This window comes from Amblyomma mixtum, chromosome 5 (genome assembly GCF_055824585.1).
Source record: "Amblyomma mixtum isolate Tamu chromosome 5, ASM5582458v1, whole genome shotgun sequence".
Lineage (NCBI taxonomy): Eukaryota > Metazoa > Arthropoda > Arachnida > Ixodida > Ixodidae > Amblyomma > Amblyomma mixtum.
The window spans coordinates 81,819,365-81,843,869 of NC_143016.1; the positions used below are offsets into that span (position 1 = coordinate 81,819,365).

The 24,505-nt window shown below is 50.6% G+C and overlaps 4 protein-coding genes across 7 annotated transcripts in view; 3 read left to right on the top strand and 1 right to left on the bottom strand.

The window, feature by feature from the left end:
* Phax (phosphorylated adaptor for RNA export) lies at positions 1-12,240 on the top strand. The gene is made up of 6 exons (XM_089545290.1): positions 1-172; positions 811-1,052; positions 1,312-1,759; positions 3,650-3,741; positions 6,473-6,641; positions 12,045-12,240. The coding sequence occupies exons 2-6, from the start codon at positions 837-839 to the stop codon at positions 12,179-12,181; spliced, it is 1,062 nt and encodes a 353-aa protein (XP_089401416.1). The 5' UTR covers positions 1-172; positions 811-836; the 3' UTR covers positions 12,182-12,240.
* On the bottom strand, positions 12,039-21,118 carry LOC149342810 (la-related protein 6-like). 2 transcript variants are annotated; one of them, XM_089545289.1, is made up of 2 exons: positions 20,872-21,118; positions 12,039-13,343 (listed from the first exon to the last, which is right to left on the bottom strand). In XM_089545289.1, the coding sequence occupies exon 2, from the start codon at positions 13,150-13,152 to the stop codon at positions 12,265-12,267; it is 888 nt and encodes a 295-aa protein (XP_089401415.1). In that variant the 5' UTR covers positions 13,153-13,343; positions 20,872-21,118; the 3' UTR covers positions 12,039-12,264. The 2 variants fall into 2 exon arrangements, with proteins under 2 accessions (XP_089401415.1, XP_089401414.1); XM_089545288.1 differs by lacking the exon at positions 20,872-21,118 and having other exon boundaries at positions 12,039-13,387.
* Positions 20,869-24,505, top strand: part of LOC149342811 (14 kDa phosphohistidine phosphatase-like) — an 8,539-nt gene continuing 4,902 nt past the window's right edge. Inside the window, exons 1-2 of one of the 3 annotated variants that reach the window (XM_089545296.1) lie at positions 20,869-21,295; positions 23,277-23,426. In XM_089545296.1, the coding sequence (XP_089401422.1) occupies positions 23,283-23,426 (144 nt within the window). In that variant the 5' untranslated portion in view covers positions 20,869-21,295; positions 23,277-23,282. The other 2 variants (XM_089545294.1, XM_089545295.1) reach the window with 2 other exon arrangements.
* On the top strand, positions 21,813-22,878 carry LOC149342812 (14 kDa phosphohistidine phosphatase-like). The gene has a single exon (XM_089545293.1). It carries the CDS (start codon positions 22,182-22,184, stop codon positions 22,785-22,787), a length of 606 nt encoding a protein of 201 aa, XP_089401419.1. The 5' UTR covers positions 21,813-22,181; the 3' UTR covers positions 22,788-22,878.

Consider the following 24,505-nt stretch of genomic DNA (forward strand, 5'->3'; position numbering starts at 1 on the left):
ACATTGACGGAGCTTTGTTGGGAAGGGAGGAAGGGCGCTTTAGCTTTCGCGGTTCAAGGTGGTGGTGTGTGAGGTGCAAGAAGTTCAAACGTAAGTGCGCCGAGATCTCAGTAGATCAATAATCGCTGCCAGCTCTTCAGCAACTTTTCTTGAGTTGCTGCAGGCATCTTCTGTAAGTATTTTTAATAATTCACTTTTTAGTCACCGTTTGTTGCACTAGCAGAGTTGCTACAAAGCAGCGTCCCTGCGCGCGTTTCATGTTACGCACTATTTCATTCGTTTGTTTTAATTGTCACGTTTCACGTTGACAAAAAACTGAGAGTGGACGAGTTTTAATGTATCCGGCGTAACTTTAGGAAAGCCATCGTGCGAACTCTGTGAGACCTACACTGAAAAGCATGAGGCGTTTTCTTGTGCGCTGAAGTTTGCGATGCGTAGAGTTCGAACTAGTGAGCCGAGCTGTGCCTGTATCATTAGCCGCTGCCGGCCCTATATTAAGTGCTTTGGAATTGCTGCAGACGAATATGTAGGTATTTTCAATAATTCACATTTTGGTCATTATTCGTGGGCCTAGCGTAGTGATTACAGGGTGGCGTCCTTGCACGAGTTGAATGTGCGTTGTGGACATAACGCACGAACGCGTTCACTTTATTTGAATTGCATCGTTCTGTGTTGACAGAGGCAAGCAGCGGCTTAGGTTGAGGTTGCCGTTATGTGCTTTTTTTTTGTACTTGATTTACGCCTATGCCTACTTTTTTTTAAATGCGAACTGAACGCTGTGATAACGTTTCGCCATGTTTACGAGCGCAGCGCGCTCCTGCCCAAAGGGAGGTCTCATGGATACATCGGTGGCGAGCAGCGTGAACACCTACCGCGATGAACGCGCCTATGCTACGTCGGACGACGACTCTGAACATGAAGAGACGTCTTGGAAGCGACAGGCAACTGAAAAGGCCAGAGATGCCGTCAATGGAGCTGGCTACGATTTCGCCAAATGTGCTGCTCTGGAGGGCGCACCGCAACTGGGATCGTTTCCTTTCAAGAAGAAAAAGGTGAGTTCAACCGCCCTGAAACCTTGGAAATTGTGTGATTTGGCCAGCCGTCGTTTGCGCTCGGTTTTCGGGGCGTTTTTTGTCAGCCCAGCACTCGTCTCGCGTTTCTACCGTTTCATTTTTAGTGCAGTAGTCTTGAATGTAGTTCTGTCTTTAAGGCTTTGCATGTAATGAATTACCACTGTCTTCTCGCCTACTGAGCCAAATCTTCAGTTTTCTTCCATTTCATTTCTGTAATTCTCTCTGCTACTCCGTGCAGGTAAACAATGTTTGGGGTGCCGTGCTCAGTGAGCAGCTGCTTATGGAGGACCTGAACCAAGTCACAGTCGGTTCAGATGGCAATCCAGACCGGACCTCTCGCCAGGTTGAGTCCTATGACTTCACACGTAAACACCTCGACACAAGACCGGACCCCATTGAACCAGACGACCTCAATGATGAGGAAAACACCACAACGTGTGACGTGATCGACATTCAGGACCCGGGCCCTCGAGGCCAGAAGCGGTCAGTGAAGGATAGGCTGGGGGAGCGCACTTGCACAAGGCCCTCACGGTCGCGAAGTCCAAAGCGCCATGACTCCGGACGAGCACGTCGCTTTGCATCGGAGAGCTCAAGGTCTAGCGGCTCTGAACCAGATGAGGATGAAGCAGCCAAACTAGTAGCAGACATTGCCAACCGGCTAGAGGAGCCCAAAGTCGATATAATTGGTGAGTAGTATTGTAGCATCCTGTGTTTGACCAAGTATGTATTTTGTGAGGCATTTAAACTCTAGTCTTGTCGCAAGTCATTTGCTGACACATATTTACCTCTGCTCTCTGCGGGACACTAGCTTAAAGGTGCACTGAAGAGGAATATGAACTTGTCTTTTTGCCGCGGGAACTAGATCTACACGTTCCTAGCATTCTTAGAAACTGCGACTGTATTGCCCTGTATGGCCGATTTCCCAAATTAAATCGAATTAACGTCCGGCTCCCGCCCTTTTTTTTAAATTCTGCCTCCTACGGTGGGCGGAGTCGACCAATGCGTGGAGTGCCTTTCACCCAGTCCCGTGGCGGCTTGCCGCTCTGCCATCGGCGGAGTAATACGTAGTAGTCCGTAGTAGCAAATAGTCCGCGCGTATTTTTATTTCTGCGGGCTTTTTTTGCGGCTATATTATCTGCGAATGCAACTATTTATTCATGGAAACCTAGAAAACAAAATAAAGCGAAAGCAAAGCCTCCACGGAGCTGGCTGAAAGGAACTTCACGCGTTGGTCGACTCCGCCCATCGTACGAGGCAGAGTTCAAAAAAAAGGGCGGGAGCCGGACGTTAATTCGATTTAATTAGGGAAATCGGCCACACAGGGCAATAAGTTGCAGTTTCTAAGAATGCTCGGAACGTGTAGATCGAGTTTCCGTGGCAAAAAGACAAGTTCAGAATCCTCTTCAGTGCACCTTTAATGATGCTGTTCAGGACAGCATTCATCTACACATTACTGTACAGACTTTGCTAAAAACATGCAGCCCACTGTACCTGTGTGCAGAGTGAGCATGGGGCCGAACAGTGTGGCTTCTGTCACTTGTCCTAAGGATATATAGAGGGTTAGGACTACGGCCTCCCTTAAGGTTAGGGCCTAAAGCGAAAACAGAGTTGTGTTGGCCGCGCGAGATCAAGTATAGCACGACACCTCTGTGAGACGTAGTGAGATATACAGCTTCACTCTCGTCAATTGCTCCGAAACTGGCACTACTGCACAAACATAAGGCTTTCTTGTCACCTGTGAGTAAACTGTGACAGCTATTTCACTTCATGCACTCTGTGCTTGCAGACACAAATACACCAAGAAATGTTCCTGTGTATTCTATTCGTGGAAAAAAAAATTACGGACGGAGCATGTGCTACATCATCCACACAGTCTCTTATTACACTCCTTTCCTGCACTGTTTCTTTGCTCAAATAGCCATTTCACGGGCCTGCCATTGGAATTAGTATTTTCAGCAGCATTCATGTAAAACGATCATGTTATGCACACTCTCCCACATTGATGCCCTTTTGTTAATGAGCGTCACAAGAAAATAAAAATTACGGGGGGTGCTTAAGACTACTTATGTGCATTAAATGATGAAGATGATGACACGAAGCTGTGCTTAGCTGCCGCGGTGGCTCAGTGGTTATGGTGCTCGGCTGCTGACCTGAAAGACGCGGGTTCGATCCCGGCCGCGGCAGCCGAATTTCGATGAAGACGAAGTTCTAGAGGCTTGTGTACTGTGCGATGTCAGTGCACGTTAAAGAACCCCAGGTGGTCGAAATTTCTGGAGCCCTTCACTACGGCATCCCTCATAGCCTGAGTTGCTTTGGGACATTAAACCCTAATAAACCAAACTAAACCAAACAAAGCTGTGCTTAGCTAGAGTACTCCACTGGTTAGTCTGGGCTTGGTTATAGTCTAAATGGTTGCCACTTCGGTATTTTAGGTCTCTTGTGCCGTAGCCCACTTGACTGCTTTGCTATCCAAAACTGAGGTGTTACGCTGTCGCCAAGACTTGACGGTATTATTACTTGAACAGTGTGTTTGAACTGGATTTAATTTTTTTGTTTTTTTTTTTCACCAATTACAGAGAGGGTTGTGGGTGTTATCGGCATCACAGAGTCTCGCAAGCTGCTGAATATGACAGAGGACATCGAAGCGACTGGTGGCCTGCTGATAAGGGCAAGTAGAGTTGCACTCTTACGTTTCATGTGGTGTGACGAGACTGAAGGCATTGCTGTGCATCTTGTCTGCCGTCACGCATGGCCAGTCGGTCTTTTGCTGCACACAGATTTCGATCACTCTTGCAGACTTGGCAGGAGTGGAGCTTCTCAGTCCCAAGGGCTCCTTTCATGTACCATATATATGTGGGTACGAGCTATGCTCGTGTAGGTGCCGGATGTAGCATCGGACTGTATGGAATGACAGTAACTTGTACGGGGTGTAGCTTGAAAATTGAACTGAAAGGTGCTGCTTTAGGGAAAGGGCGGCTGCCAGCCAAAGTTAAGAAGAAAAAAATGCGGCCCATATTTGCTTGCATAATAAACGGACTTTTTTTTTCCCCAAAAAAATTTTTCAGAAAGTTAGGCCGTGCATCCTTTGCACAAGGTTAGAATATTAAAAAAAAAGTTGACGCGGTAAAAACTGGACCGAAAGTACGCAGGTGGAATAAATACTTTGTCCGGTACAGCTCACCTTCTAAATACAAAGCACTTTCTTCAGCAAGGTTCCCTTGTTTGAGAGCGTGGTCATCAAATTTTATCTTAAACCCGCTCGTATAACTCGCGTAGTGACCCATAATGCTATCCAAAGCGAGCACAACTAGAGCAGCCCTACTCCCACCAGTCAGTGCAAACCCAACCGTAATGAGTTGCTACAATCATTAATACAACAGATTGAATAGAGATGTGTTGGGGCAAAATAGAGAAGGCCTGAAAAAAAAAGGGAGGGGGAGTGCATTTATTACATGAAAGGAAAAAAGTACAGTGGGGGGTGTTTAATATGTGAGTGTGTTCACTGCGCAAATAAATACAGTATATGGTATGTCTAAAGGGCTCATCTTGGTCTAATATATCAACACTTGCACTTGCCTACCGAGTTGCGAGGGCAATCCTAGCTGTCGCAGCCACAATTTAATGGAGGCGAAATGCAAAAATGTTTGTGCACTGTGATTATGGTACAAATAAATAACCCTGGGAGGTTGAAATTCATCTGGAGCTCTCCACTGTATTGTGCCTTGTAGCCTAAAGCATTGCCTTGGCATGTAAGAACCTATCACCATTGATGATATGAGCGCCTTCATTTTATTTTTGTTATTTTCATGCTTCAGGAAGTTTTTTTTTTCAACTCTAGGAGGCATGTTGTGCACCATGGCTTCCATGCTTTCTTTCTTGATTTCAGGCTGCTAGGCAGCTTATTCTAGGGAGGCGTACTATTTCCATGTTTAATTATTGTCCCTCTGATGTATATGTTGTTCATTGCTCCCAATACTGTGATGCAAGCACACTGTACACTGTGTTACAGTAAAACCCTGTCAGTTCGCATTTCATGGGACTGGAGGATATGTCTATGAACCAAATGTTGAACCAAATCTCAAATTATGGTGGCACTGGAAAGAAAGAAACAAATTGTTCTCACATGCTCAGAGCATCAACAGCCTTCTTTCTCTCTCTCCCTCACACACACGCAGTGATACACACACCATGAAAAAACAGGCACACTCTGTGTATGTGCTCACCATGCAACATAAAATGAGGCTCTGTGATGACATGAAGGACGCTGACAGCATGGTCCGTGATGCACATACAACGAAAACAAAGAAAAAAATGATGGAGCACAGCACAAAACAAGGAGCATCTCATCTTCCCTTCTCGACCGATGCTCATAGCAATAAGTATAGAGCATTTACGTTTCCGTTGAACATCAGCTTCACTCACTCCATAGACTTCAATGTCGCTCACTCAGAATCATCGCCACCCTGTTTCCTGCACCCTGCACCACGAGCTCCACTGCATGTATCGATTAACTGAAGTGCAGTCGGTTCGCAAGAGTTTCACGTGATAGAATAGCACATACATTTGACAAGACTGAATGGGGTATTGGAATTGTCCTGTTTCCAAAGGGGAGTGGAATTAACGAGGTTTTACTGTAAATTTTCTATGCTCCCATGCCCACTGCAAGCACAGAGCTTTTCATTCGGCCTCACACACGGCATGTCACAAACTTTGCACCTTGGCCTACCTTTGCCTTTATCACCCTTCCTATTGTTCAAGGCTTACTCTGGTGGTATGTGTTCAGTCACTCTACCCTTAATGCACTACATTCTCAGTTCTTGGTATTCATTACAGTGTGCATACCATACTGCAGTAGTTTTGAGGAGGGCTTTGGTACTTTTTCACATTGTCAATAAATGAGTGCAGCTGAGAGGCGAACTGTGTGAGGCAGCTTCCACATTGAGGGGCATAGGTTCTCTCGCACTGTACTACTATTCATCATATGCAAAATTATTTATAATGGCTGTTAACGTTGAAGCTGTGCCATTTTTGTGCTAGATTCTTACCACATCATAGTTAGATTCTTACCACATCAGATTGGTACACGCCTAACACTGCGAGCAAGGTGAAAATGTGCATTCTTAGTAGCCCATTTCAACTGTTTACGTCAGTGGAGCTTTGCTTACAAGAATTATTACTGCATGTAACACTGTAATCACTGCTTGCCCATGAAATGCTTCCTTATTTAGACTTTTGTTCCTGAAGTATGTTTTTTCTTTGCTAGTACTTTCAAGTGTTTTCAGCGCAGGACTTGAGCCATATTCAATGAAAGAACCTGGCTGAAAATCCTCACTTTCTTGCATTGGCCAAGTCCACGAGAGTGTGTGTTAACTGCTCTGTTTTCGTTTTATGCATGACAGAACAAGACCCGGCGGCGGACGCCCGGTGGTGTGTTCTTCTACTTGGTCAAAGCAAATACGTCACGACATGAAGCAAGGTTGATCTTTCAAGATGACCTTTACCATCAGGAGCACCAGCGACGTGAACACAAGAAGGAGCGCAGTCGTAGGATCAGGGAGGAGCATGCCAGTGAGCACTGCGTTACTCATTCTGTGTGGTTAGCCCTGCCAGTCATCTGGCTAAATGTTGGCATAAGAGAGCACTGTGTAGCAAGAAACCCGGAGTGAAGGGACACAAAGTGAAGCCTTTGTATGGCCCACAGGGTTTGCTTCTAGGCTGTGCTATGTGGCTTGTTTTGCATTACTGGCATTCCAGATCTCTCGAAAGGGGGGATAACTCTGGTCATCCCCCAAACAGGGCTTCAAACTTCCAGAAGTGCTGGAGTGCGCTACTACACGACTTCAAAGCAAACACTGTAGGCTTTATATTTTTGATAAAGGCTGTGTATGCAGACCGCTACTAACCATCTTAGCATAGCAGCGAATGCTCCAAATCTAGCACAGGAGCACTATATTGAGTGCTTTAGCCGAGCAGAAAGAGAGAACCCTGCGTGCTCACGTTGACCATCACAGGCAGGCGTTCTTTTTTGTATAATTGTTTCTTGTGTTGTGTGTACAGACAGCTGAGCAAGGATTGTAGTTAAAAAGTGAATGTTTCCTGGTAGTCTGCTTAAGTTCCCAGAAGTACCCTTTCATGACGAACATGACAGTTCTGTGTTTAAAAAAAAAGGAAAAAAAAATGGCTGGTGGTTTAGCATTGCCAGGCATGAAATATTCTGCGAAAGCACGGTTTTTTTGCTGGTGGACACCATCGTCACATACCTCAGAGTGTGAGTGAGGCATCCACAGACCCATGGAGCCAGTTAGTATGTGCCTTTCCTTTCATCAAGATCAATGGAGTCTAAACCTTGTGCTGGTTATTAGAAAAGGAAAGGTGCATACTGTATTTTTCAGTGTATAACATGCACCCCGCATATATGCAGGCTTTCAATGAAAAAGTTGGTATTTAAGACTCAACTTTGTATAAGACGCACCTCAATTTATCCAGTAAGGCTAGTGAGAGTTGACTATACAATGCTTGCGCGACCATTGTAAAATGTTCCGTGCCTGTGAGAACACTCCTTATGGGACGCGAAACGATCGAAAAAAAGAGGCAACACTCATGCCTAAAGAAAACCTCTCGCTTAGGCACAGCAGCAACACTCTATATTTACTCAAAAGCCATCAAAGGCTTTATCAAAGTTGCAAATGGCGACTGGAAAAGTGATTCTTCTTGTCCTTGCAGTGTGAGCAGACGAGAAGCACGGATGTCGCCATCTTTTGGCACTTCATGTTACTAATGCTTACAGGGTTAATTGGAAAGATGGGGAGGTCTTTTCCCTGCAGTGGGCGTAGTCAAGCTAATGATGATGATGATGACTGCTAATGCTTGTGGTCTCTGAAATGGCTGTAGGTTTCGCAGTTGCGGGAATCATTACTGCTGCTATTTCACGATAAAGTTCACCTAGGAACGTTGCTCGTGGAGGCCCTCGTATTGCAGTAACACAGTGTTACAACTGCATGATTGATATTGACACTTTTTCCCCTCGTATGGCTCATTTCATCATGGCTATAGTGCAATACTTGTTGCCACCCACCCTAAACGGTGAAACTAGCTTGAACATTAACCTGCATTATTTTCGCATTTGTAAAAAAAAAAAAAAAACGAAAAACTGATTGCATATACGATGCACAGTTGTATAGGATGCACTAGCAAAATTAACGTGGAAGTCTTTGCGGGGGGGAAGGGCTTAGACCCGGTAACTTCAATTTTAAAGTATGCATAACGCCGTGCCTAGTACCTGCAACGTAAAACCACGATTTGTTTGTAGACCATGTTATGACCCCTTTAACGTTGAGGCCGTGCAATATGTAAAACGGACAGAAGTGTACTTGCATGTGAAAAGTGACAACCAACTCTTTTCGTGACGTGCGCGACCAGGCGTGCTACAGCTGGGCATGGCAATGCCTTTGTTCCTGATCGACATGAAAGTTTCGCTTTGCTGGCGTGTCTGTCAGCTGCCGGCAGTCCGGCGCAAAGCAAAATCATCTGCTTTTTTTCTCGGCCTTCACAGCTCATGCGCAAGCGTGCTGAGACGAGGAAAGCCTGAGTTCCCTGACCTGTTACGAAACTCTCCGTAGGCTTCATGTACTAATAAGCGGTGGTATGGTTGAGCCGGAATTCGGAGTTTTACTAATTGTTGCGACACGCTGCGGTCAACAGTGTAAACTAGGCCAAGTTGCAACTTTTGAGGTTGTTGATAAACGCGCAGCCGCTGGGCATAAAAAAAAAGCTGTGGAACAGATGCAGCAACAGAAATTCATGGATATAACAGTCCGAAGGATAAATTCAGAGGTAAATCAAGCAAAAAAAAGTATTCAGAAGATAGTGGGCACAAAAAGGCAACGCCTTTCTTATTTTATTTTTAAAGGGCGGGGGCACTTCAGGTAGCACCGCCATCTGTAAACCCCCGAAAGGTGGCCGCTGGGACTGGTCAGTTTTTGCAGCAAAGTTTTCCAACTTGTACGTGATCTAAGAGTTCTGTAGGGAAGCAGTATCGTCTGCTCTTCCTTGGCCTTCATGGCGCATGCGCAAGCGCGCTGAGGCACGGCCGACTGGCATGGCAAAGCCCTCATTTCTGGCTTCGAAAGTTGTGACGTCAGGTCCTCTGCTGCAGTCGTTCCTCCCGGATTTCCTCGCTCTGGTGGGCTTTAGAGAGTGGCTACTTCGTTTAAAAAAAAACTGATACGGCAACATCTTGTGCGTGGGCTCGAACTCCTCATTATCACTAACTGTATTAATTTAAAGTTTATTAGTCAATGTTGGTTAATTAGCACCCTAATTAGTATGCTTCTTAGGGTAACTGGCGTCCGCTGCGGCTGATAATTCGTTCCTGAAATCAATTTCTTTTATTTCGAATTCTCTATATTTAGGAATTTTTGAAAGCGCTCGCCGAGTCTCTCGGCATCTCGCTACAGGATCATTTTATCAACCGCGAGAACTGCGGGGCTGGTGGAACGAGGAACGAATGCCATCCGTGGCGGGTCATAACAGTGCCGGAGTTCTGGCCCCTTGGTGTGGTCGGTCCCGCTCCTGGTACTACACCAAGAGTGTCCGCTGCTCATTTAGAGCTCCGAGTTTTCGCGCCGATGTTGCGCGCGTTTTCTGCCTGGCGGTCGCTGTCACTGAAGCCCCTCCGTGACGCTCAGCGCTGTGGGGTGGTCTTGGCTGTCGCCACGAGCCAGGCTCGAGCTCGGTTGTGAGCGGATATGCGCCCGTGGCACCGTGCGAAAAGCTCCGTCATACTCCCGTCGCTGCTGCTGTCGACCCGGCTTGACAGGCGCGGTGGCGGCACTCTTTCGTGGCCGCGTGTCCCTACTCAAAATAGCGGCTTGACGCGTTGCACGCGCTCTTGGCCCTCTTTCGCAACCTGTCGAGGGTGGGACACGGCTCGGCGGCTGTCTCTTTTAGACGCGAGATGAATGTGCGAGCTCATATTACGCACGTTGCACGCGTATACGTGCACGCAGCAGCGCGTTGATGCAGTGGCTGTTGTCACGGCGAGGGAGCGGTGCTGAAAAAAAAAACTGCGTAACGCGAGATTCAGCGGCAGCTGTTGAAGTATTAGTTAACGAGCCGCCTGGGGGCGCCAGATGACGTCACGCACAGGCGCGCAACATGTAGTACCACGCACCCGCCAACAGTGAAGCTATCTTTTGTCAACAGCGCGCGCTACTGCCGCGTCAGACCAATCATTGCGTGCGCAATGGCATGGCGCGGTGAGCGGTAGCGGTACACGCTGTGCTGAAAGTAGACACCTTTAGCATACCGTGTTAACGTTACCGGTACCGGCGTACCGAAAACCCGCCCGCAGCCAATGCGCATGCGCCTAGACGGCGCCAGATAGCTCCAAGTATCCGGCAGCTGCTCTCGCGCCTGCAACATCGGGACCAATCAGCGCGTGCTCACGGACGGTGGGCGGGCTCCCGGTACTGCGGTAACGGTAGCGGTAACACGGTATGCTAAAGGTTTCTAGTATTAGATACTAGGCACCTTTAGCTTACCTTGTTACCGGTACCGGAACCCACGCGCAGTCAATGCGCATGCGCAAATCGCCTTGACGGCGCCAGATGGCGCCGGGCACCTGCTGCGCGCGCGCCTGAAGCATCGGGACCAATCAGCGCGTGTTCAGCGGCGGTGGGCGGGCTCCCGGTACTCCGGTGGCGGTAACGGTAACACGGTATGCTAAAGTTGCCTACTTTTAGTAGAGCGCATACCGCTGCCGCCTACCGCGCCCGCCCTACGCACGCGCTGATTGGTCCCTACGCGGCAGGCTCGCGCGCTGTTGAGGGGAACGTGGCGCTGTCTGGCGACCTCAGGGCGATCTGCGCATGCGCAGTGGCGGGGCGCTGTAAACGGTAGCGCTAGCGGTAGGCGCTATGCTAAAAGTATCTATTTATAACTCCTTCCACGGTAACCGCTCTCCGAGTTCTTCCCATGGCAACCACCCTCCGGTTACGCATTCCTCCACTCTCTTCACGCCCTCCTCCTTCCGCGGTAACCACCCTCCTACTGCTTCCCATCACCCGCAGGTTACGCTGACTGATGCTACTGCTGCTACTATAAACTACTACTACTACACCGACGCGAAACCCGGAACGGGCGCTTAACGTCGCTGTAAAACGCATGACGATCGCTACAGGTCTAGTGTACTGAAATGGACATTTAGCACAGCGAAAATTCACCAGCGTAGGCGTACGCAAGAAAAGACGCACGCCTGCTGCGCATGCGCGGTGGCAGGTGTTCGTCCCCCACCTGGCCATTGCGGATACGCGCAGCTGGCATCCCGCTGGTCCGGGGCTGCATTCGTACTTGGGGCGGCAATTTAAGTATTGTACTGTCGGCCGCATAAGTTTGCGAGATCTGCGATGGGTGGCAGGGCAGAGCAACTGCACTACTGCCCCATCTGCCGCCCCAGAATGTGGTGTCGAAGCTCACGGTACGCTTGGCGCGGCAGTGCCGTGAGCCTAGACACCGCGCTCTGTGGTGGCAGATGACTCAGCAGTGCACTTTTGCTTCGCTCCGCCACGCATCGCAGATCCCGCATATTATGCGACCAACAGTCTCCGCTTGCTAAAACTATATGAAAAATACGCTAGCGCGACCAACGGTATGGATTATGACAGGTGCTGTTGTCGTCGAGGTAGGTGGAAATACGAACAGATCTTTCCGTGCGAAAAGCCACACTTAGAGACTGCCGTGGCGTGATGTCAAGGACAGAGGAAAGAAGAGAGTACCTGGCCCTCTGTGGTGTGTTTCCTTGTCTGCCGCGCCGAAGCATTTATTGAAGAGGAGGTAGTTGAGCGCCGCCTTGTGCGACGGAATTCAGCGGATGCACCTCTTAGATGTGTGAGTGGTTTTATCCCAATGTGTGCAGGTGAAACGCTGCAGCAGCGAGATATGTCGGTTAACGTTTAGCGCGACTCTGTGCAGACCGCGCGGCAGCAGCGGTGCCCGTGGACATCGACCCCGAGGAGAAGCCTCTGGAGGAGCCCGCGAGCCCCAGCGGCGCCGGCGAGGTCGCGATGGTGGCCGACGAGGACCTGGAGGACGGCGAGATCGTGGATTGAGGACACACATGTTTTAATGGACACAAAATAAAGACACAGGGAGGGGCGGAGCAGCCGAATTTTGGGCCTGGTGTTTCGTGTGCTCAAGAGGGTGCCAGGCAGGCGCGGTCGTGGAAGCCACGCGTGCCGTCTGGGCCCCGTGGCTGGCGGAGCACTGGCCCCACGCCGTCGGGGCGCTTCTTCACCCACAGGCCGGACGCGCTCACGTCACCCTGGCTGTGTGACTTGTGTCTGGGGGCCAGCTGCGGCGGCGAGCAGGTGGCCGCGCCTCCTCCGGGAGCCCTGCGGGCCGGCTTGGGCCGCCCGTCACCGGCGGCGTCTCCATGCGGCACGGACACCGCGAGCGGAAGCACGCGCAGCAGCGGGCTGGCCTGCCGCACGGCCAGGCTGGCTGCCTCGTGGTTCTCGAACTCGACGACGGCCGCCGAGCAGCCGCAGGCCTCCGGGTGGCGCTGCAGGAAGCGCTTTGCGCACGGCGGCACGGGCCCCCCGGGGCGGAGCAGGCGCAGAAGCGAGATGGGCCCGCAGCGCGAGAACATCTCGGCCACGGCCTCGACGGTGACGCGGTCCACCAGGGGGAAGGCGACCACGGTGCGAGAGGGCGCCGTCTCGTCGTGCTCGGGCAGCGGCTCGCGGCGGCGCACCTTGGTGCCCTCGGCGTTGACCTCGAGCCGCGTGGACGCGGTGCGCAGCGCCTCGCGCACCAGCTCCCAGTTCTTGGTGAGGCTCTTGACCTTGCGGAACGAGGCCATCAGCTTGAGGCTCACGTAGCCCTCGCGGTTGCGCCGCACATGCTTGAGCAAGAACGAGTCGCGCAGGATGTTCTCGTCCGAGAAGTAGAACTCCACCTGGGCCACGATGCGGTGCGTCAGCTCGTCCTCCTCCTCGGACGAACCGTTGAGCGACTCGAGCCCGGAGTCCTTGTCGGGGCAGTCGTCCTCCTCCCAGGGCTCCTCGTCCACCGTGTTCATCGCTGCCTGGCGTGCACCACCGGAGGCTGGATCCCGAACGCTCGCACTCTTCGGTCGGCCCCGCGCGTCGTCGTCGCCTCTCCCGCCGCCACGCTGGTGCCAGTGAACGTGCTGCTCGGCTGCCGCGTGCTCGCTGCTCACGCGGCCGGCCTCTTCGTCGTCGTCTTCGTCTCGCGCACTGCGCTGTGCCACTGTGACCCAAAAGACGCCGCATAACGTCGCGGACATTAGGATATATGGGACGCGGTGTGTAGCTTCGGTGTTGCTGGCGTTTATAGCTTGAACACGGCCGTTCCTTTCTTAGGGGGCACGGGTAACGAAGGTTACTCGGAGGCATCATCATCATTATCCTGACCACGCCCACTGCAGGGCAAATGCCTCTCCCATGTCTCTCCTATTAACCCTGTCATTTGCCAGCTGCGGCCACCGTACCCCCGCAAACTTAAGCTCATCCGCCCACCTAACTTTCTGCCGCCCCCTGCTACGGTCGCCTTCTCTTGGAATCCACTCCGTTACCTTTAAGGGCCAGCGGTTATCATGCCTTCGCAAGATAACCGCACTGCGCGGCTTTGCGCGTCGGGCCTCCAGGCAAGAAGAATGTCGCGTACACGTCGCGTCTGAATGGTACGAATGCGGCGGGATTTGTAAGGGCGTAGTAGGAACAAGCTGAGAATTCTGTACAGACCGCGCAGCTCACAACAGCGGCGTGCCACCACGTCGCATTGAATCCAGGAATTTATGCAGGATATTCCGGAGGAAAAGTTTAGGCCTCGTTTGGGAGGACCTGCTGGCAAAATCGATTGTCGTGCCGCTACGAGAAGGCAGTTGTTTCCCTTCGCTGGCTTTCAGGACCCGCATGCTAAGTCCAGCCTTACGAATGGTGGGCTAGCTGCACTATATGAGGACCGTGATTAACGTGATATCGAACTGCGTAGGACGAAGAAACTGGCCGGGGTTTAACTCCGCTTAAACCGATGTGTGACGTGCGAAAGCACGGTGGTGTAAATGCAAGCGACACCATGCATAGCAGCGAGATTGCGTTTCGAGGGAGGCCCGGACCAATTTTTGGAGCGCAAGCTTCACTACGCCATGTAAAGCCAAGGTCGCGGACCGCAGGGACTATGACCTTGAAGTGCACACCTTAGTCACGCTAGAGTGTACACTCTAGTCACGCTTTAAGCTACGAAACCGATGAAGAGCGACAGCTTCGAAAGCGAAGGAAAGGCGCATAACTGCCCCCCTGCGACAGTGGACACTTCAGTCGGGCTTTATCTACGTGGCGGTAGTGACAGATGTGCGCTGCATGCGTTGGCATTAACTTTTCTGTAGAAACGCGGCACTGAAGCCATAGGCCGTCGGCATTCATCGTGTTCAGTGACGTTGGCGCTGACAACGTTTTAGACTCCAATGATTTTAAGGAAGGGAAGTAAATAATTCGGTAAATTGGTTTTTGAGGAAAGGAAATGGCGCAGTATCTGTCACTTATCTCATGGGCACCTGAACCGCGCCGTAATGGAGGAAAGTGGGAGTGAAAGAAGAGAGAGGCCGTAGTGGAGGTTGGTTGGTTGGTTGGTAACAACTTTATTCATAGTCCTGCAGAGCTTTCGCCGACGGGGCCTTAGGTCTCCCACGTGGGGACGTCGAGGCGCTACCTCGCCGTCGCCTCGCGGGCCTGCTGGACGGCCCAGAGTTGGTCCCCGAGGCTGGGGCTGCGCAAGGCAGCGGCCAACCGCGGCGGGAGGGTTCCGGAATTAGCACCGTGAAGGTTTTTGTTACAGTCCCAGAGCATGTGAGTTAAAGTGGCTACATTGGCATGGCAGACCTTGCATATATCCGGAATAATTTCAACTACCTGGGGATCATTAACGTGCACGGACATCGCACAGCATACGGGCGCGTTTTGCGTTCCGCCTCCATCGAAACGCGGTCGGGTTCGAACCCGGGCACACCGGCTCGGTAGACGAGCGCCTTAACCACTGAGCCACTGCGGTGGGTGGAAGTGCGCATCATTGCAGTACTTCTAAATAAATAAATAATTGGCTCCCTGGGTCAGTGGACGCCGGAATCGCACTTTTAGGTACAGTCGGGGACAAAAGTGTCTGGACCATGTTTTCCGTCAACGACGACCGATAGTTCTGTTATTAATGACCACCGCAGTTGTGAAGATGAAAGAACAAGATTATGACTTCCACCTCCACCAGTGTGGTCTTCATCCAACGCATATTATTGGGGCTATCGGGTCCGTTTAAGGAGCACGTGGTCGAGAGACTTTTGTCCCCGACTGTGCGTGGAGTGGTGAGAGAGAGATGTGGCCTGCATGCGTTAGCCCTGACTTTGTGACAGACACGCGGCACTGTAGTTGTTGCGACTGAGAGAAGGATTAAAAGGAAATTGCACGGGCCTGCCGACTGGCTCGAGCTGAGCCACAACCGCTGCCACGTGCAGTGAAGAGTTGAATGAGAGGAAAGAGTGAAAGAACAGACGCGCGTCCGCCGAAGCGAAGAACAGATATCCCACAAGTTCCACGCGGCACTGCAGCAATAGGCCGCAGCGTTCATTGGGTTCGCATTGGATTGGAAAACGTTTATTGCCAGCACTGAGCTTTAGCGCAACGTTACTAGATTCCCTAGTGGGCATTGTACTAGGTGGCTTCGAGCCCATGGCTCTTGGCGTCCTTGTGAGCCCACTCAGTGGCCCGGACTTGCGTCCACGGGTCTGAGCTGGCCAGCCTCTAGAGAAGATCAAGAACGCAGACCATTGGGCTAGTTGGTGCATAGCAGACACGTACAAGCGCACAAAAACACGGACGGAGAAAGAAGAGAAAGAGACGTGTTTTTTTTTTTGTGCGCTTGTACGACTCTGCTCAAGAGGATAAACTGGTAGTAGGTCCTCAGGTGGCGGCGCCTTTTTGCAGCTCCATAAAATGTGGTCATATCCGGCTATCTCGCCGCATTGTTTGCAAGTCGGATTGTATCATGTTGGATACATGTTGTTGGGACTGGGTGTCCGAGCCAGGAAACGGTCGAGGCGACGGTGAGTCAAATTACTTTTATGTACAGTATGTACAAGGGCTTTTACATGATACAAGGGCCAAGAGCACCACGGGCTAGCACAAAGAAGAGCGGCCCCGGCGGCGAGCGTAGCTCCGGCGTGATGGCTCTTCTGCTGCCCGTCTGCTGCTCGGGCTCAGCGCGGCTCCGTTTTTAAAGCCACCGCTGTCGGTTGCGGCAGCCAGCAGTTCAAATCCTCCAATCAGGTCACGGCACTGGCCACCGTTCAAATTAGGCCAATGGTCGAGAGGCGACGGCCAGCGACGCGTCGGAGGAGCCCGCACCGACGGAGAGGAGGGGAGGAGGAAGGGTCCGTGTCGGCGCCGGCCTGGCGGGATGAGTCACGCTGCACGTCGCGACATGTCCGAGTCTGGGCCTGCTTTGAGCGACGGCGGGCGCGCAGCGCTTGTTTCCAGAGAGGCCAGCCAACGAAATGTGGGCGCCGGCACTACAATGTGTGCTAGTCTCGACGGGCTAAAGAAGGCTCGCGCCTGGAGCCGACGCCACGTTACCTCCTGGCTTTTGTGGAGCTTTTTGTCTGGTGGCGGATAGATCCTCCTTCCCAGTTTAAACTGATTGCTGTAGTCGTGAAATGATATGAATGCATCTCTCGTGAAATTTCGGGACTCGACCCGGCTCACTGCTGGGCTGACATAACATCGAGCTATACTGTGAGCCAACTCGTTTCCCCTGTTCCCCCGAGTGTGCCGGCACCCATATTAGTTCCACCTCTCTTTGGTCCCAGTCTTGATGTCTTATGATTCGTTTTGCCTTCTGAGAGATCATACCCCGCGTGAAATTGCTTATAGCCACCTTGGAGTCGCGAATTATGGTGATTGCTTTGGTGCTGGCCATTGCCATGGCAACGTGGTGCCCGTGAGCCGGGCCTGACCAATGCCACAAGTGGCTCTCCGTCTCTTTCTCCCGAATATCAAGAACCGCTCGGTTTATGGTCTATGGGATTTAACGTCCCAAATCGACTCAGGCTATGAGAGGTGAAGGGCTCGAGAAATTTCAACCACCTGGGGTTACAGTACACGGGCCTCCAGAATTTCGCCTCCATCGAAATTCAGCCGTCGCGGCTGGGATCGCACTCGCGTCATCCAGGTCAGCAGCCGAAATAACCGCTCGGGATGCACTCCTTGCTTCCCCTTCCTGCTGTTCCTTTTGTATGTTTTTTTTTTTCGAAAGACGCGGGTTCGATCCCGGCTGCGGCGGTCGAATTTCGATGGAGGCGAAATTCTAGATGCCCGTGTACTGTGTGATGTCAGTGCACGTTAAAGAACCCCAGGTGGTCGAAATTTTCGGAGCCCTTCACTATGGCGTCCCTCATAGCGTTGGTCGCTTTGGGACGGTAAACCCCAATAAACCAAACCATCATTACTCGTCGTCAATACCAGTCACTGTGATAATATTCCGAGGAGAGATATGACAAATGCGAATGCTCCAGATTTTCTCTGTTTCGCTTTCTCGTCGCATCCGAATTTCGCGAAAGCCAGCGAGCGGGAACTGAAGATAGCAGGGCAACAGCTGCTCCTGTACGGAGGTCTGGCCCCTTGTAGCGTTGCACTTTCGCGGATGGTGCAACGTGGCCGGTCGGCGTGTCTCCCACGCGCACCTGTACGTTGGCGGCCGCTTCAAAAGCAGGACGCTTGCTGTCAATCCTCGTGGTTCCCTGCTGAGCCGGTCGTGGCTTTCGACGGCGTCAAGAGTGTCGGGGGTGTTCTGTTGCTTTGGTTTCCGCTTTTTTTTTTTTTTTTTGCGAAGGAAAGCTCTATCGAGGCGCCCTACTCGTGCTAGCCACGTACGCCTCCCCCCCCCCCCCCCCTTCCCATCTGTACGCAGTGTTTTACGGCCTACACGAATCTTTGTCCTAGGAGTGCTCCAGTAAAACCAAAAATAAATAGCTCTCGCTCTAAAAGAAAAGAAAAGGGGGTAGGGGGGTGGCACTTCATTCCATTACGCACGTCATGTGATAGCAAAAAGCCACTTGACGCTTGAATGCCACGAACTTCGGGACTGATGACGTCACTCCCGCTATATCATGACTGGTCATATTTATACACAGTTGCCGCACACAGCATCCGTAACATCCAGCCTGGTGACGTTACTTGTCATGCCATGAGGCATGACTGGTCATTTGGCTCATACACAGTTGCCGCTCACAGCATCACGACAGCCCCATATAACAAAATGCCAACGCAAAATGGTCCGACGAGCTCCCTGTATTATATCGCTGAAGAAAGCGTCGGAAAAGGGTTATGATCAGAACAGTGCTAGTGGAAGCCAGCACCCTCGCCCAAGGAAGGTGCAGGAAATTCGACATCGCTCAGCACGCTACATTGAAACACAAAATGAAGGAGCCTCTGTGCTGTGCGATCCCAGTGCACGTACAGGTGGCCACAAAAGTTTACCAGATACGAAAATTACATCAAAGCTTACACACTGCCTGCTTCACTTGCCGACCGTCTTGCGGCGCCACCATCGCAGCAGCCACGAACATCATGATGGATGTGCTCTTTGCTTTCCGGCGTGGCCTGCACAGCGCTTGCCTGACTGTACCTTTGCGTAGCGAGAAAATTAAGTTTTCTTTTCGTGATTACGGCGTTTCGAAAACCTTTATGTGCCTCCATATTGCACATTAAGATCCCCAGGTGGTCGAAATTATTCCGCAGACCTCCAGTACGGCACCTTTCGCTCTTCTTTCACTCCCTCCTTCGTCCCTTCCCTCACGGGGTGTCCAGTGTGTCCACCGAGGAGTGAGGCAGTTACTACGCCCTTTCCTTTTCTAAAAAAAAATACATGTAAATTATGTTCAGTGAACCATAGTTTGGGTTATCACATAGCCCCGGCCGCGGCGGCTGGAATTTCTTTGGAGGAGAAATTCTAGAGGCCCGTGTACTGTGCGATGTCAGTGCACGTTAAAGAACCCCAGGTGGTCGAAATTCCCGGAGCCCTCCACTACGGCGTCTCTCATAGCCTTAGTCGCTTTGGGACGTTAAACCCCATAAACTAAACCAAACCAACATAGGTACATGAAATTATCCTAGACCGATATGATAACTCGGTTAGTTTGCTTCAGTGAAGGAAACAATAATATTCGCAGTATTTGCTTGTGGTTCCCTTAGTTTCAAACTGTTATAGCCTATTTCGCATTTAACAAGTCCTTCACTTCGCAACAAGGCCATTCAATTCACGCTTCACTTTTTAAGATAAGTCTCTTCGTCTCATCAGATTGTCAAGGCTGCTAATTGAAGACGAAAAAAATTAGAGATCACTGCGGCGAACCGCATCGGGAGAATACGAAAGCATTGACGCCTCCTCGGCACGCGTCGCCTCTCTTTTCCTCTCTTTATTGATTAGCTATAGATGAATTGATTGATTATCTACCAGTTGATTATTCATTGGTCAATTTGTTCATTATCGGACAAATTATTAATTGTAAGCAATTTGAACCTTTTCGGCCGATGATTCATTACCCATTTCGTTCAAAGTCGACGCCTCATTTGCTTTTCCGTCTACTTGCTATATATCCCTGCAAACCATTCAACCCTCCATTGCTTCAGTGGAGTGTTTTCAATCGATTACTTTGGATTTCATTCACCAAACATGTTTCAATCCAGTTCGAAATTTTATTTTTTCACTCGTATTGTACAATTCCCTGCTATTTTTTGCCGTCCGTGCTATTTCGACATTCAATATTTTGACTCTAATTATTGGCTGTAATTGATTACCCAATCATCCTAGTGACAATTTTTTTTTGCGCATCATCCTCACACCGTTCTCTATCGATGCAACCATTCGTTTAGTGCTACCTCTTCTGAGAACGTCACAACTTCTGCGTTTTGAAGACACAATCCCGCCGACATAGCCTAGAAATGCTTTCGCAATAAAACGACCGCGTAGTGGGTTAATTCCCATATATGTAGAATGTCATTCTATACTTTACGTTCACAGATCCCTCTGAGTATACTCGTACCAATCCTGGCGCAGTGGTGCAGCTGTCAAGCGATGCGCCACTGCCTTGCGATGGCAGGTGCTCCCAGCGGTGGGCCTTGCGGAGCCCAGGTCGATCTTCCCGAGCGATCAATCATTAAATTAACTGCCACCTTCCATTGCGTGCAGTTTGCTCACAATCGGGTGGGCAGTTTGTGATGACACCGCAAAGTCACGTGACCTATAGGTGGCCCACCTGCCTCAGGTTGCGCATCCTGCCAGAGTCATACTGCACACACGGCGATACGCGGCTTTACCTAGCAGAGTGATGTAATCGCTTCAAAATGGTTCTATTTTTTGGGGTGACTGCATACGGAGTGGAACTGGGATATGTCGAATAAGCAGGGATAATTGGGCGCCAGTTCACGAGCAAACGGTTTATTTTTGTTCGGTTGCGTACGGCAGCGGCTAACAAGTAACAAGTGAAGCGTGGTAATCGCTGTAATCCTTCCGACCTCTCCTCCTTTTCCACTCATTAAAATTTCTTTCTCTCTCTCTTGCCGCTGTAATATGCGAAAAAAAAAAATGAAAAGCTGGTAGTTTCTTCGGGCCGAACGCGTGCAGCGAGGTGCGACTTGTAAAGTGGGTAGTTTATCGGGGGCGGGCGACATACTATATATACAGCGATGCTAATTGCAGGGCTTGAAGCGTGGTATATAGATATAGTGCTGACCTCATTGGCGCTGCACGAGGAGGGCCACAGCCTGCCAGCGCAGCATATGATCCCCGGCCTCCAGGGAGCGGTTCTCGTTATATCCCGCGGCGCAAGTCGCCGCTGGCCAGCCATCGCGCCGCGGACTCATTTATAGGCGGCCGCCCTGAAAATAGTCTCCGACGCCAGGATTCTGCCCCGGAGTCATGGCCAAGCGACGCGCCTCGCGCGGCCCCTTCAAAACTCGAACGTTATGGTTTCCCGTCAGATGCCGCCGCTTTCCGAGCTGCTTAGGGAGTTGCCAATCTTTGAGCGGTGCCTGTGATCCGCGAAACCCGCGAGCTGTTTGTGTTTGTATTTCTATAAATAGAGCGCCGCGCGTCCTTGCGAGCAGGCGGAAGAGGCCACTGCCAGCTCAAGCGCATCACAGTGTTGCAGTTGCCGGGTGAGTATGCATACCCCGCACTCCTGTTGACATTGGGCAGACTCGTCGCCGCCCGCTTGGACGCTCCCGAAGAGCTCCTCGCATTGGAGCAAAAGAGTGGTCTCTGTCGCTTGCGCTGCCCGTTGGCTAACAGCGTCATTTGAAACCCTGCCGGAGGCTCGTTTGCAGCAAAGGAGAAAGGCGTGGCTCTTTTAGTTTTGGGTGAGAATCGGCGTCGCGCAGCGTCCTCTGCGAGCTTCCGGGCCAATTCTATTTTGGGGCAAGGTCTATTGTTGTCGCTGTTGTCTCCAGCTCAGATCGTTCTTGAGACGCTTCAGGTAAGTGACTGCAGCTGTTCGCGCGGATGATGGGCAAGTTTCGCTCTGCATTCGCGGGCCCCGGTGATACCGTTAATCATCGCGCGGATTATTCGTAACTGTCAGAAAGCGCAGTTTCGGTTTCGTTATGCTTCATAATTCTTTGGTTGGTGCACTTGCGCGCGTAGGTCTAACACGTCGTGTGTGAAAGAAGAAAAAAATGTCTAGAATAATGTCTTTTCATTGTATTTCTGAGTTGACGTGAATTTTCTAAAGTTAGCCCTCCGCCATCATATTTCTGTTCTTTGCGCTTGACAGCGTTACGGCATCCGCACATGCTTCAAGAACGCAAACTAAGAAATTCTGGATGCATGAACGCCCAAAGAATCAGTAGAAAATTGGAAGTCAACGTAACAAACTCGAGTAAAATACTTTCCCTGCATCAGCGCATACATTAGCGCTCGTGCCAATGTTGGCCTGCGCAGATCCCGCGTGTCCTCGTCCCATATTTAGCCGCACGGAAACTGGGGAAACCGAGACAAGCCAGTCGTGGACTGGAAAGAGCACGATTGCCCGCCTGCTTTCGGTCTATGCCGTTTGCTACTGGACAGAGGGTTTTGTCAACAGTCCGTTCAGGTCTTTCGAACAGAAGAACGAGCGCGGTAATATCCGCACGCGCTACTCAGTGTTACAGGGAGGCTCAAGTGAGGCAAGAGTCGTCAACAAGTGGTTCGCGGCGTTTGCTGTTAACCGTCATTGCTGCTGTTGCATCCTCGCCATTCTGTTGCGCGTTTCCGCAAGGAGCCCGTTTTTGTCGGAGCCTGGCGATGTCGGAAAACAGCTTTGAAACCATCCCTGATGTGAAGCTCGACAATGGACGTTTCAAGTACGTGCTCATCAAAGTGCACGACAAGAACGACGCAAGTCGCAGCAAGCTCATCGTGCGGGGCTCCGCATCGGCCGCTTACCATGCGGACATCTACGAAAAAGAAATGAGCAAGATCGAGTCCATAAGTGGCTTGGAGACCGAGTGCTTAGGTGGCGGAAGGATCATCCACAATCCAGACTGCGCCGAGATCAAAGTGTTTGGGTACTCCCAGGGATACGGCCAGGCAGACCACAGCAAGGCCGTGGAAATACTCAAGCGCAACTTCCCGGAGTACAAGTCCATTACGTGGTCAAACGAAGGATACTAGCTGCGATGATGTGCTGTCAACTTGTGTAGCCCGAGTAGTAATTTAAAATAAAGTAGTCACCTCACCGCTTCGTGCGAGTTTTCGCCCTGAATGTGTGTCGATGACTCCGCTGCGTTTTGTTAGTTTCGCGTTTGGCGCTGAAACGAAAACGTGGCTTTTATTTATCTCTGCTGTGCCTTTTCGGAACAAATCTTGCACCAGAAATCGCCTTGATATGAACGTAGGATATACTGTGACGCAAACGAGGCCTGAAATTTTCTGCATGCTTGATTAGACTTGTAAGAAACGCCCACAAATCTTCAGGCCTCCGAATAATGCATGCGGTACGATTTTACCACGGCGCAGCTACAGATGCAAAGTTATGCAGTGTGTGCTCAGCTGATGTAACAATTTATGTATGTTTTCATTACAATGAATTTCGTGTTGCCAGAAAGAAAATGTGCAACTTTTCTTCTGTCATGCTGAAGTTAATGCCAGCCTTGTTTTCAGTCAAACATGTCGGCCTTGAGCGGGGTTCCAGATGTGGCTCTGGAGGTTGGACGCAGCCGGTATGTCCTGGTGAAAGTGTATGTTAAGGATGATGAAGAGACTTACAAATATGTCATCCGGGGCTCTGTCCTTGCTGCTAACCACACAGAGGTGAGAACACTGCAGATACAACTGCCTGCACATTGCTCTGTGTTATACACTGAAACATTTCATCGTTTCCTCATCGAAGTACCCGCACGAGCATGGTCGAGTAGCCTACTGTGTGTAATCTGCATGCATCCTTTTTTACGTGCCAGAAAAGCTGCTACATCTGCTAGCACCAATCCTCCTGCTTGTCTTCCCTAGGATGGCGAGTTTCGACACTCTTTGTTGTGCCATTATTTTGCCGCTCTATGCCGGGAAGGTGCCAGCTCACTAACTTGTTGGCATGATGGAAATAGTGTTGTGAACTAACAGCATTCAAGGTGCCACCTCTTGCCAGTGTGTACCAGTTGGATAACCACAGAGGTCATGGCGAGACATTACTGAAACATGTGTGGCTCTGTTCCTGGTGAAAGTTCCAAGGCATATGTCTTTTCTTGTGAAATTAAGGTATTATACTTTGACGTCCATGCACTGAACTTGGTGCTGGTGAAATTTCCCTCGACATCGGGTATATACATCATTTAGCTATTGCCGCAGGCCACTGCATAACATTTCAGTGGGTACCTGCTCACTGTGGCATTCTGGCTAATGAAAAAGCAGATGAAGCGGCCCGTAAGGGCCATCAACATCGGAGATACATTCGAACTTTTTTCACGAAATCGGATGCGTCCCAAATGGCTAAAAGTTTTGCTTACGAAGAAACGTATCGGCTTTGGAGTTTGCCGACACATCAGTACCAATTTCTTCACTCAATCAACCCACATCTTAGATCAAGACTCTCACCCAGAATTCCTCGACAACTGGAAACACTTTATCACCGACTTCGTCTGAATTCTGCATATACAAACGGCTTGCGATACCGTTTTGGACAAACGAACAGTCCGCATTGTGACAATTGTGCCTCTATAGAAACTGTGGAACATATCCTACTTGTGTGCCCTGCGTTTGCTAACGAGCGTGCGTACTATGAACATTGCATGCAGAAGCTCTGCCCAGTGCCCCTAACAATGGACAAAGTTTTAGGTCCCTTAGCCTGCTTCAGGCAACAGAGACTTGCAATGAACTTTCTTTTTACATATTTAAAA

Bases quoted from the DNA above. Each gene is read 5' to 3' on its own strand.
- LOC149342810 (XM_089545288.1), bottom strand. From the start codon at position 13,380: ATGTCCGCGACGTTATGCGGCGTCTTTTGGGTCACAGTGGCACAGCGC.
- LOC149342812 (XM_089545293.1), top strand. From the start codon at position 22,182: ATGCCGTTTGCTACTGGACAGAGGGTTTTGTCAACAGTCCGTTCAGGT.
- Phax (XM_089545290.1), top strand. From the start codon at position 837: ATGGATACATCGGTGGCGAGCAGCGTGAACACCTACCGCGATGAACGC. The intron at 1,760-3,649 runs GTGAGTAGTATT...CACCAATTACAG, and splicing joins GCCCAAAGTCGATATAATTG to AGAGGGTTGTGGGTGTTATC. The intron at 6,642-12,044 runs GTGAGCACTGCG...GACTCTGTGCAG, and splicing joins GATCAGGGAGGAGCATGCCA to ACCGCGCGGCAGCAGCGGTG.